This window comes from Zosterops lateralis, assembly GCF_965231275.1.
Source record: "Zosterops lateralis genome assembly, chromosome: Z".
In the NCBI taxonomy this organism is placed as follows: Eukaryota; Metazoa; Chordata; class Aves; order Passeriformes; family Zosteropidae; genus Zosterops; species Zosterops lateralis.
The window spans coordinates 62,353,348-62,367,032 of record NC_139800.1 but is presented as its reverse complement, the minus strand read 5'-3'; the positions used below and the strand labels follow the sequence as shown (position 1 = coordinate 62,367,032).

At 40.6% G+C, this 13,685-nt stretch overlaps 1 protein-coding gene across 1 annotated transcript in view; it reads left to right on the top strand.

Moving 5' to 3' along the window:
- MCTP1 (multiple C2 and transmembrane domain containing 1) overlaps nt 1-507 on the top strand; it is a gene marked incomplete at its 3' end in the record, with an annotated part of 205,984 nt that extends 205,477 nt beyond the window's left edge. The window contains 1 exon segment of the mRNA XM_083884436.1: nt 436-507. Within this exon segment, the coding sequence (XP_083740562.1) occupies nt 436-507 (72 nt within the window).
- Nucleotides 508-13,685: the final 13,178 nt, after the last annotated feature.

The following is a 13,685-nucleotide window of genomic DNA, read 5'->3' as shown; positions in this document are numbered from 1 at the left end:
TCAGAGCTGGTATTAAGTAGGATATATGGGTGCAAACACCTTCTCTGTGTCTGATACCCTCTGTGGTAGGCATTTAGAAATTACCAAGCTTTTAGGAAACATTACAAACAATGGTATCCAACATGGTCAAGATGAAAGTGCTTATTGTCTGCTAGAGCTCATGGAGAAAACAAGAAAAAAGAGTAGTTTTTCTAAGTTTGCATCAGCATGCAGTCTTATTATCTGGTAGGATTTTCCTGGTGTTGGTTTTCCTTCTTATTTTAGATCTGTCATTCTGTTGTTGGTGAATCATATCTGCAAATCCTGTGTTGTTTTTAGGGGGAAAGTCTTCTTTTTTCTTAACTTTTTATCCCCTAGAAGAAAAAAAAAAAACTTCCTTTTTTTCCTAACAAATGCCACCTGACAACTTCCTTTCTGAACTTTGTGTTTAAACAGATGCAATACCATGAACTGAAACAAGATCCTACTCACAGCCCAAGCAAGAGAAAGAAAAACAATCCTGCCTAGCCAACTTCATGCATTGAGGAGACCAGCATCTGCCAGGGGAAGATAAAAGAGCAAGCCTAAGAAGCATTTCCTTTCTCTAAGCTTTTTATTTATCTTGCCTTTTTATCTAGTGGGGAGATTTTGTAACAGTATTAAAAGGTGTTTCTCATGGAAAAATCTATTTCTCATTGTAAAGACATTTGTTTCAAGTAGGGTTTTTGCCATTTTAAAGCCTTGTTAGAAACAAGGTAACACATTAAATGAGTAATTCTAAAATGGAGACTATGTACTGCTACTTGGTGATCAGAAATACATGAGATAGTCAAATCATGCCAACTAAACCTACAAAATGTTTAACTTTAAATCTGATTCAGAAATTTCTCAAATTTTATTTGTGAGCATTAATATTTTTATCCAGCAAGTCATCATTACAATTTTCTATGTTTTATATATTGCAAGAGAAATACAATAGAGTGGAGCCTACTGCACTTAAGTTTTAGCAGATTTTTTTAAATTTCAGACCCTGATGTTAACTCCTGGTGCAACATTTTTCTATGTGGTAGGGCTGCTCATAAGACAGTGAGAAACACCAAGTACAAATCTCTTTCTGGAGTTCCCAAAAGCAGTTCCTCCTGTCTTTATCATTCCATTTTAAGACCTAAAAATGTGTTTCAAAATACTGCCAGGTTTGTAACTGACTGCCTATCATATTTTTCTACATGTACCAGTAGCCTTCATTTGTACTACATAGCTTAGCTCTAATGGATCAAACTAACTCCTTACTGCTTTGGGTGTCATGCTATGAACACTTTTTGTGCACATAACTATTTTAATAGGGATGTCTTGCAGAAAAGGTTTTTCATCCAAATCACAAGATCATATTAATGTGCTTTAAGGTATAACATTACCTGTTACCAACGTGAAATACCATGTAGAAGAAAAAAATGCAGTTGTGGTAAAACTGATATACCAAGGGTTTTCCTTAGTTAATAATGTCAGTTCTTCTGATATGATCTTTCCCTACTGCATGGAAACTGCATTATCTTGTGAATTACATGGAACATAGATGAGAAGCATTTACATTTCAAATGTCTTAGTGGCCACTGTATAACGAGTACTTGGGGATATATTCTGGTAGCTGCATGCAGACTTCCATACTCAGCTCCCCACACAGTAAGCAGAGACTCATTCTTGAGGGACTACCTGTGCACAGCTCCTCATTATAGTTCCCAGTGACATTAAAGGGGATTTTTTGCCCAGGGGAGAGCAACAGGACTGCATCCTCAAGGGGGGCTGTGGTCCTCTCTGGATTACCTCTCACTGGTTGCAGTTGCAGATAAAGTTAAATTGCACTACTCTAAAAATACTTTTTGAAAAGTCTATTTAGAAATATTTTGCAAGCACATGTGAATATGTATTTGTCCAAAGAAATATGTGTTAGCTGCATTGCTCATGAAGGATCATCTTGGATTTCTTTATTTTGCAGATAAGATGATAGCCAAGTTCTTATGTGACAGTTACTTTGATCCTTCTGTTTGTATATTTAAAATAATGCCAATCAAGTGAATGGTCTGCAGGAAGCCTTGGACCTAAACAAGCTCTTGTTACATAATAACTTTGAAAGAGTTTAATTTTGCAGCTTGTATAACCTTTTGGCTGTATCCTAATTGAAGAGCAACATATTGTTGTGAAAGCAAAGCACTGGTCAGCCTATTTTGTTTAAAAAAAACAATTTTGTGACTCAACAAGATGTGAATGTTTGTTGCCTGTTGTCAGTTTTGCACATTTAATACACTGCAAGCCTTGTACCTTCTTAATATTGCCCCCCAGCCTGCGTGTGATTTTTTTCTTGTCTTTTTTTTTTTTTTTTGTACACAATTTCAAATGTCTACTTTGGTCGTAATATCTGAGCTGGTTATGCACGTTTCCTGCATTAAACACACTTCTAAGCATCGCTCTATTAGATATTCTGAAGCCTCTGTCTTTGAAATCCTATGTTGTTGTTTTTCATTGAGTGCTGTGATGGGCAAGTGAATGAAAACATCGTATTTCTTTGTGCAGGATTTTAGTATTTTAAGTTCCATAACATTCAGGGGGAGGGGACAGGGGAACAAAAACATCTCTTTGTTGAAAAATGGTGAATTCCTTTTAAATGCCTTAGTCACTCAAAATTGATATCACTGAAAATATAACACACAGAGGCAAGGCTAAGAATGCTTATTGATTAAATATGATTCTCCTGCCACAACAAGGCAATTTTAAATCACAATTTAAAATAGTTTATGAGTGAACCCATTTTCACTATTTGCAGTTTGTCTATGCTGCTTTGTGTAGGTGGCCTCCGTAAAGAGCCAATCCTGCCTTATGCCATAAATATTCCAATGTATCATCTTTTTCCAGACTGATTCTGAAGTCCATTTCTAACCTGTTAGATTTGGCAGGCGTTATTCCGAAGGCAACTTGTCTGTTCATAAACAATCAAAAAAGAATAAGGCATCTATCTCACTGTTCTCAGATAATAAAATTTTACTTTATGTGGGTTCATAGAAAATCATTAGTTTACTTGAGGTCCATATTTAGATTGGATGTGAGAGCACTCAGAATCCACCAGGCTGATTAATCTGAGAGGCTGTTGTTACATTCCTGCTGATAACTCACAGTACTGAACTTGCTTACCCTGTTTTTACAGTTGTTTCTCTTTGTAGAAATACCTAAGTATTTTTCATAATAGCAATGAGCTTTTAACTGGAAGAGCTGCTGTATTATAAGTTAATATTTTAAATCTAAGTGCAATAACCCCCAAGGTTTGGTTTTTTTTGTTTGTTTGGTTTTTTTTTTGTTTTGTTTTGTTTTTTTTTTTTTTTTTTTTTTTTTTTTTCCTATTGCAATTAAACCATCAGTGGAATAATGAGAAAGTAATTAAGCAGTCTGCATACAGTCTATCAGCTAATTTGGTCCCTGAGAGCATAGGCTTTACCAACAAGAGGAAGGGCTGCCAGCAATTGCACTGCATGATGCTAAGATATTTCATGTGAAGATAATCCAGAAGCATGAAGTGAAGAAGATAAAGGAAAACTTATTCCTTTCATCATTGTTAGATTACACATGCATGTATACTACACAAAACATAATGAAAAGCTTTGCAACTCTCTGCTCAGCAGCCAGGGATCCCAAACTATGGTTTAATTGACTTGTGGTTTAACACAGATAGAGTGCTTTGTGGCAGAAACTCTTTATTTGACACTGAACCATTTGCATCTACACCTCAACTCCCAGAGTCTGCCTCAAGCCTCTAGCACCTTCTCACTGAATGGTAACAGTGAAAGATGATGACTTTTTGTTGAGCTGGGTACTCAACAGAAAAAATAATAATAATCATTCTCTTTTTGGGTGCTGTTTTTGCCACATTATAGGAGTAACCTTGCTGATTTGCAATATGGTGCAGTGACAATTTCTCTCACCTGCAAAAATTTGGATCTCAGAACCAGACTGCTGGTCATGACTACTCTTGAGTTATATTCATAAAAGGAGATTTTTCCTGCCTCTTGAACAAATATGGTGATTTCCTTCCCCATAGGATTTCTAGCCCTGGGACATGTAACAAGTTCAACAAGCAAGTGTACTTGTATCAGGAGAAGTCTGTTGTTTACAGTAATGTGCTAATGGCATGATCAGAAGAAATGGACCTGGAGACTAAAGCAAGTCCTTTCCTACACTGTGTTTGTATTCTTCAGACTGAGTGTTCCTGAACACCTCTCTTGGGAAAAGGGAAGAAGAAATGGGGAAGGGCTTGGATTGTTTAAATAAAAGATTTACTGAGAAATTGGGTAACTACCAAATTATTTTCAATTCTTGCAGGATTTTTTTAAGGACTTGAATTTGTGTAAAAGCCTTTCTGCACTATGTTTCTAGAAGTAAGTATCTTTCTTAGAAGAAAGTGCAGTCCCTGCAATTTGCTGAGGCAGAGTAAAGCTTTGGGAAGACAGGATTAGAAAAGAATTGGGGAAGAATTATAGTGAATTATAATGCTGAAAGTAACTTGCTCAGTGTTTTCTCTTCCCAATGCAGATACATACTTTCCCCTGACATGCTTATGGAGCCCACAGCTCAAAACCACAGTTACATTCACACAGTTCCAACAGCTACCCCATTCCTCATCTCTTCCCCATTTCAGATGTTGCTGATAGCAACATCTGAAATTGGAGTTGGCCCAATATCTCTCAATGTAAAGGGTCCCTCTCTCCTTTTTTCCACTTCAGCCTGCAGTGTCTATGTGACCAAACTCTTCATTTTCTGGTCACCACTGATACTGGCAATTAAATGTTAATAAGAAATGGTTTGCCATGTTATCCTCTCGTGTTTCTTCTCCCTATTTGTTCTCTTGATGGGCTGCTTTCCCTCATCCACATTCTTTGACTGATTCACCTTTTTATAGATATAACTCCTTGACAATATGGTCACAGGGCTTCAGCTGCTGGTTTTATGTCAGCACTTCAAGTTTCCCTCATATAACTCCTACCCCTGAAGCTCAGTGTTTGGTTTCCCACTGCTGCATTAAGTAGTCATACATACCTGTCTTTCATCACTTTTCATCAGGTCTGTTTCTCTTGGACCTGCAGTGACTCCAACCTACACCAATCTCTCCACACATTCAGACTTAGTTCACTCCTCACTCTCCTGTGGTGACATATTTTGAAGCCGTTCTCCATGATAGTGCAGAAAAGAATAGCTGAGGAAATTAAAATCTAAGTTTAAAGGAAAAATGTCTGGAAGTTGTATAAATGTTCCTGCAATATGAATGCATCTTGCTGTTGGTTACTGGCTTCTGAAATGTCTGAGCTTGCAGTTTTGCTGTGCTCCAGTTAAAGGATTTGGACCTCTGTGTGACTTGCATCAAGTCATAGTAGGCATTTGGTCTGGGAGGAAAGCAATTAATGTAAATGCATGCCAAAGCGGAAAACCTGTAGTTGAAGTTTGTTAGAACTAGCAAAATTAGCAATTGTAGCAAGCATGGGTTGCTTGGGGTTGAAAAGGATTGTTAATGTATTCTCCATCACAGAAAATGTGCTTTCACTATGCAATTTACTGTTCTTTGTAAAATTCTCTGATTCATAATTAAATACGGCACTATGATTTTTGCAGTTTGGGTTCTTTCTCTACAGGGTAATATGTAGGCTGCATTTTGAGCAGACATTTTCATAACAAAGAGTGGCATTTGAAAAAGAAATTAATTTTTTAATTAGCTGACACTTTCCACCACTTGGTGTCAAAGCTGTCAAATGCCAGGAAGTTTAAAGCCAGGGTTTATGTTTACCTTTTTTAAGTTGTGATAAGGCAAAGTTCTGATAAAGCGAAGGGAGAGTCAAAAGAGAATCACAGGTGCACACTGCCTGCATGATGCAGGGAGTTTGCACCTGCCAGTCAATAGAAGGAAATTGGCCTCATGTATTATTGAGGATACAGAGAGTTGATCACTGGAAGTGTGCTGTCCCAGAGCTGCCAGCACTGTGCATGGCTGACAGTAATTGAGCCTATCATGGCTGTAACAGAAGAGGCACGAGATGCAGTTTCTGTGAAGAGCTTTATGGAGCATCTGCCCAGCTGCCTTGTCTCAAACAAGTGCATTAGTTCATAATTTTTGTGAGTGTTAATTTAAATGATCAGTGTACAATACAAAAATGCATTATGGTACAAGGGAAGGAGGGAGTTTTTTGGGCCTTCTCCATCTCAACCTGAGTGTTAAACCCTCTTTCTGGTCTGAATATACAGTTGAGGACACGTGACATCCATCCCTGCAGCCAACTGAGAAGTCCTGAACTTTTAGAAACCCCAGTTCCCATTCCAAAACTTCAGTTCCTTTGCACAGAGTGTGTTTCCAGGACTGATACTGGATAATAGTCATTTCCCTTACATCACGGAGTCATGCAACAAGGCAAGGCCATGCATCTCAAATTCTCCCATCTTAATGATAAGAAATGTGTAAACTCTGATGTTATTTACAAATAATGTGCTTTAAAACTAATTTCTTATTCCAGATGTTCAGTGATGAAATGCACTTGACAGATTTTCTCCTAATTTCAGCCCTATTCAGCCTGTTACCAAAGAGACATTTGACTGTGAAAGAATTACAAAGATATAACATTATACTCCATATGATAGTCTCTGCTATTATATGAGGAAATAGATTTTCAGTCTTAACCCCTAACCAGGCTACTTAAGCCAGAGGACACAGATCGGGTGGACAAGTATTTTTTAAGGCCTGTGACATCAAAATGGAGAAAGTTTGATGGGTGAGCTGTTTGATGGTTAAGAAATAGCTAGATGGCTGCACCCAGAGTGTTGCAGCCACCAAACAGCTTGCTGTCAAAATAGAGAACAGTAGTAAGTGGTGTGGTTGAGGGGTCAGTCCCAGGAACAATGTTATTCAATATCATCATCAGTGACACGGTGGGATTGAGTGTACTCTTAACATACTTGCAGATGACACCAAGATGAGTGATGCAGTTGATTTGCTGGAGGGTAAGGATGTGTATCAGGTTTTCAAAAATCAAGTGTCTTTTGACTGATGGAAGAAGGATACAGCTTTAAAAGCTTGCATGGTTTAAATTTAGAGTGGAACTGAAAGCATTCTACCACCCAACCCACAGCTAAAACACTATGAGGTGTCAGGAGGATGAGCAGGTGACATCAAAGCTTACCATTCATCAAAGGAAACAGATGAGAAATAAAAAGATGGGAAAACCAATCCTACATTGTAGCTTTTTAAAAATGAAGACCATGCTCCCATAAGGACTGATCAAAACACCTTCAACTTCTCATAAACTGTAGAAGTGCCTGGAGGTCATATTCCCACCTCAGAAAGAAGTCTTACTCTGGTAGCAGGCAATAGCTAAGAGGGCTGTCAGTAAAGCCCTGAACACTTGGCAGAAGTTGACTTCTACCAGCAGGGGACAGAGGTCAGCGTCACCAAGGCTGCTGGAGGACAGGTACAGACATGCAGAGGTGTGAGTGGGACAACCACAGCTCAGATGAAGTGAAGCTTCCCCTGCTGCAGCTCCTTGTTTTAAGTGCAGTGGCATGGCACTTGCCCTAGACAGGAGACCACAATTTCACTTCCTGTTTAGTATGGGGGGCTCAAGCCCATGATGAATATTTCCTAAGATGATGCTCTGGTAGGCATAAGGCTGTTCAGATGAAGGAAGAGGGATAGTGGTTCTAATCAGAGTATCGATCCTCTTGCAGCTGAAGCTCAGTGCAGAAGAAGATCCAGGACTGATGACTGTTCAAGAGACAGCAGGCAGAGAGGGGCTGCAGCCTTGAAGGCTTCTAGTGGATAACAGAAAAATTTGGAAATATAACTCTGACAAATTTATGCCATTTTCATGAAGATATTGCAGAAAAAAGAGTGCACATATACTCCCCTGCAGGAGAAAACAAATGTCTTCTCCCCTTTTGAAAATACTCTGGCCTATAGAGATTTCTGGGGAAGGATACACTTTTGAAAGGTAAGCATAGTTCTCATTCTGCCTTGTAAGGACCTCTCTCGCACAGTGTAACTAGACAGAAGCCTAGAGGGGACCTGAAAGGTTTTTGTTTTGGAATGGACACTTGCTAGCAACTCGTTTGCCTTTATTTACAGGCCTTTACTTCACAGTGCTGCATAAAATTTTGCCTAAATTTATAGAAGAACAATATTTGAAACAACAGCCTGATTGCCTCCTCTAGCAGATGCATGGTGTGCGTATTGATGGCTTGCAGTCACTGTAGGCAAATGAGATAATACCAAATCAACTCTTCATGTCCTAACCCTGGTACTTCTGATGTACAACATGCAGTTGAAAGGATTTTTTTTTAATTATTTGTGGAGAAACCAAACCAAAAAGCACTGGTTCTGTGTAGGACAGAGTTAATTTTTGCAGTAGCTGGGAGTGGACATAGCCAACACATGGAGGTTATTCTATATCACTTCCTGCCATCACACCCTCTGAGAAAGGACTCTCTTCTGGCGAAAAGGGGTTTCTTCCAGTCAAGAAATTGTGTCATAGTAACCTGTTCAGAAATTGTGGCAGAGGGAGTTGTCTCACATTGTCTCTTCTTGGAGGGGTTTCCATTCACCCCTGAACAACTACAGGACCCTGTTAAAGGGACAGAATATTTGAAAGAAAAATGTTGTGGCTGTTCCAGAGAAAAGGGAAGTTCTACAATGTGCTTGGGCCCTGGCTACTGTTTATTGGACACTGTGTGATACTAGACTGCACCCTCAGGGGGAAGAGAAGGAAAGCAGAAAAACAGATAGTGGGGCAACTCAAACTGCGGGTGACCCACCAGAACAACACAGTGCCAATAGAAGTAGCCCAAATAAAGAAGAAGAAATCCAAAGGGAAATCTGTTCTATTAGTAAGGGATGAAGAGGAAGCAGAACCCTCACAACAGGAGGAAGAGGCAGGGTCAGAGATAATCACCCTTCCCTATCCCTGGGAGAGCTGCAGAGTGTGCAAGAAGATTTCAGTCACCAGTCCAGCCTGGCCACTCCATTGCTGCAATATCAGAGCCCACAATATGAAACTAGATGGTAATGAGGCCAAGCAGCTGGGATCCCTGTCCCAGGATGTGGGCATTGACAGGGGATTGGGAAGAGGACAGAAGCTCTCGGCCTTTGCAGATGACTCCTGTCAAGTGTGAGAGAAAGGTGCTCTCTCAAGGGTGATCTAGTAGTGCACCCAGGCAGGTGTGACACCATGGAGGAAGGCACCCAGCACCTGAGAGAACTGGTTGTGCTGGAGGTAATCTCTAGGGGTTCAAATAATGTGATCCAGGTGAGGTCCAGTGTGCACAATCCACGTGGCAGAAATTTGTATGGGGCACACGATCATCGTGCACCAACTCATTGGCATTGATGTCCATGAAAGGAGGAGAACAAGCAAAGCACTTTAGGTGATTACCTACCTACAGCAATATGATGATCATCTTTTTTTCCTCCTGCTGACCTGCACCTTGTGTGTGGAAAGACTGTCCCAGACTGTGGACAGGCTCAAAAGACTTGAGCAGATGAGAGAGGAAATGTCCCATGCACCTCCGTTATGGACCAGAGTTTCTGCTTTTGGGAGCAAGTACCCCTCTGCTCAAGAGAGAGGGTACAAACCACAAGGTAACCTGTGGATTTTGCTGTGTGACCACAGAGAGGATGTGAGGAAGTGAGATGGAAAACCAGCCTTTATGCTGGCAGCACAGGTATGTGAGTTAAGAGAAAGAAGAACCACCACAGGAAATTCAAGGACAAATGTAGCTCCAGTTTCCAGCCAGCAAGTCCTCAGAAAGAGTAGAAGGTTTGATGTTATTTTCAATCCTCTCGAAGTTCTCCACTTCATATTTACAAGAAATGAGCAACGAATAATATGACCATAATTAGAATGTATTATTAGAATGCATAATTAGAGGTGCCCTTACTCCAGCCAGGTGGATGAAGAGGCCAATAGCATCTACTGGACTGTGGTGATCCAATGGCCTGGCATGTCAGTCACACAGGACTATTAAGATTTAGTTGAAACCAGTACATGATTTACCCTGATGTCATAAAGATATGTACATGCCATAAAGATGGCAGAGTCTCTCTCTATTTTTGAGGTGACAGGAAGCTGGACAGCTGACTGTACTGGAAGCTGAGGTGACCCTGACTAGGAATGAATGGCAAACACACCTCATTGCGACTGGCCCAGAGACCCCATGAATCCTTGGCATAGGTAACCTCAGGAGAGGGTATTTCAAGGACCAAAAATTAGGCTTTTGGGAGAGCTGTAGAGACATAGGAAGTTAGGCAACTGAACACCTTGCTTGGTCTCTCAGAGGACCCTTCTGCTGTGGGACTGCTGAAGGTAGAATTAAAACATTAAAACACCACAAAAGTGCACCATCAGTAACACCATGCCAGCCAGGACTCTGTGACCCCCACCCATGAGATGATTCCTGAACTGCAGAGCCAGGGAGTGGCCAGCAAGACTCACTCACTCTTTAGTGGTCCTTTATGGCCAGTGTGTAAGTCCAGTGGAGACTGACAGTGGACTGTCACAGCTTGAAGGAAGTCACACCACCACTGAGCACTGCTGTGCCAGACATGCTGTCAGTATGGAGTCCAGGACAGCAAAGTGGTGCCACCATCAATATTGCAAATGTGCTTTTCTCTATGTCTTCAGCAGCAGAGTGCAGGCCACAGGTTTGGTTTTTTTTATTGCGTCCAACACACCTGGAACCAACTGCCCCAGGGTTGGAAACCCAAGCCCAGTATTTGCCTTGGACTGATCCAGGCTGCTATGGAAAAGCCTGAGGCTTCTGAACACTTGAAATACAGTGAGGATGTCATTGTGTTGGACGACAAAGCAGAGAAAGTTTTTGAGGAAGGAGAAAAGATAATAGAAATCCTTCTGAATAATTTTGCCATAAACCATAGCAAAGGCAAGGGATGTGTCCAGGAAATCCAGTTTGTACGAGTAAAACGGCAAGATGGAGACATCAGATTCCAATGTGGTCAATAAAGCAACAGCTGTCCTCACTAACCACCAAGAAGGAAGCACAGGCTTTCCTAGGTGCTGTGGGTTTTTGGAAGATGCATATTCCAGAATGCAGTCAGATTATAAACCCTCTTTGTCATGTTTCCCAGAAAAATAATGATTTTAAGTGAAAAGCTTTTAAACAAATCAAACAGGAGATTGTTAATCCAGTAGCCCTGGGGCCAGGCAGGACAACATAGATGTGAAAAATGGCTCTACACAGTAGATGGGGAGAATTGTCTTTCCTGGAGTTTCTGGAAGAATAACTGAGGAGACTATAATATGAATCCTGGGGTTCTGGAGTCAGGAATACAAATGATCTGAGGCCTACACCCCAACTAGAAAAAGGATTCTGACAGCTTCTGAAAGACTTCAGGCACCAAAGCACAGCTCCTCCTGGCACCCTGACTGCCAGTGCTGGGAGGGATATGCAAAGGAAAAGACTCTCCCACAATCACACCATTGATGCCACATAGAGTAAGTAGATTGCACCACTCACTCAAACAGGAAACCCCAATCACCCAGGGATCTTTGAAGTTGTCGTGAACTGGTTCAAAGATGAAAATTTCAGACTATCATCATCATCATAGGAGGAGAAGGTGGTGTGTGCTGAGGTAATCCCTCCATATAATCAGATACCAGGAAAAGAAAAGTGATGCACTCTTTTTACTGATGGTTCCTGCCGTGCTGTAGGGCTACATGGAAAATAGTAAGCTGCTATATGGAGTTCTATGTGGCAACTCACAGATGTTATGGAGCAATAAGGTGCATCAAGTCAGGTTGCAGGGCTGAAAGTCATCCAGCTGGCTTTAGATATCACTGTATGAGAGAAATGGCCAGTGCTCTACCTTTATACTGTCTGATAGCAAATGTTCTGTGGGGTTGGATAGACCAGGCCAACCACTACCAGGGTAGAGAAGTTGGCTGTAAAAGTATGTCGTGCATATGCACACTCACCCAGGAGTCAGGCTACTGAAGAGCATTTCAAGAATAGACAGGTGGATTGGGCTGCCTCAGGTGGACGTGGACTGGCAGCCTAAGTGTGAATTATGGCTGGTGTGTGGGCCCATGATGCCTCAGGCCATCAGGGAAGAGATATAACAATACAGATGGGCTCATGACTTAACTTTGGGGTTAATTTAACGATGGACACTATTTCCCAGGTGATCCATAACTGAAATATGCACTGAGATCAAGCAGGCCAAGCAGGTACCGCCCCTGCAGTATGGTGGATAATGGTAAAAATACAAACATGGGGAGGTTTGGCAGGTTAATTATCTGCCAAATTAATTAATCATACTCCCACAACCCACCAAGGCAGGCCCTACATGCTGACAGTGAAGTAAAGAACCACTGGATGGCTGGAGATGTGCCCTGTGCCTCACACCACTACCCAAAACACCATCTTGGGCCTTAAAAACCACAAGAGGTGAATTTCTCTGTGTCAGTACTCTTAAAAAGTGGTATAAAGCTGAATGTTCACTCTTTGACTGTTTTATTTTCACTTCTGCAACATTCAAGACTATTGGCAGATTTCCAGCATCAGTAAGTTAGTTCTTCCAAAAGACTAATAAAATTTTCACTGAAAGAGCTCTGAAACAGGATCTCAATTTCTTAGTTGGACTTGAACCCAAGTTGAAGTCCTCTTCCTCCTTTTGTTCCTTTTCCAGACAGCAGTATCTCTAAATGTGAATGGTAACAGTACTTTCTGATGCTGTTGAAAACCATCAAAATAGTCTAGTCTCCCCTTTTTAAAAATGTATATTATCATCAGCTATACTGAGATACATGTATTGTTTCCATTGTTTTCTTTTGAAGAAATTTAATTGTGGTCTCCAACCATTGTTTCACAGACGTCTGTGTAGATATTGTTACTGGAGCTCTGCAGCTTTACTGTTTCATCTTTTCTACAGGGGAGTTCAGTGTCTGCCTGCTGGACAGTCTACTGAGATCATCCATTTTTTAAAAAAGGCATTTTCACTTACTCAGATGCCTAAAATATGCTATTATAATAGTATTTATTGATATCCTGACTTAAATCAGCTTCCTAGACTAATCAGATTCCTTTATTTCTTTTTTTCCCCCATCAAGATTACAAGTTTCGTTGATAAATCAAGTGCACTTCCCTATCTTTATCTGAATATGAGTATAGAGATGAATATTTTCCAAAGTTACTTGAGAGTTGTTTTCCTAAAAAAGCATCATTTTATGTGCTAATAAATATGGTGAAAAATTTAGGAATTTCTAAGAATCTTTATATATAACAGTTGGATGATTGTAATTATTTTATATGCATTTAACAGATTGAAAATAGACTTATTTGACAAATTTAAAGCCGTATTCATTTGGGAAAAATAACTGATCTTGAAATGACCACATAGTGAAGTCTATGTGGTCATGTGAAATAAGCTGGAGATGGATCCCTTTGAATTTACTGGGCACTCTTGACAACATAGGAGCGTGGCACTGTGCTAACACAAAAGGGCTCAGGGTGGGCCTGGGACAAAGGGGCTGACTGTCACAGAATCATAGAATACTTGAGGTTGGAAAAGGGCTCTAAAATCACCAAGTCCAACCCTTAACTCAGCACTGCCAAGCTCACCACTAAACGATGTCAATAAGTCCACATCTACTCACCTTTTAAATCCTTTCAGG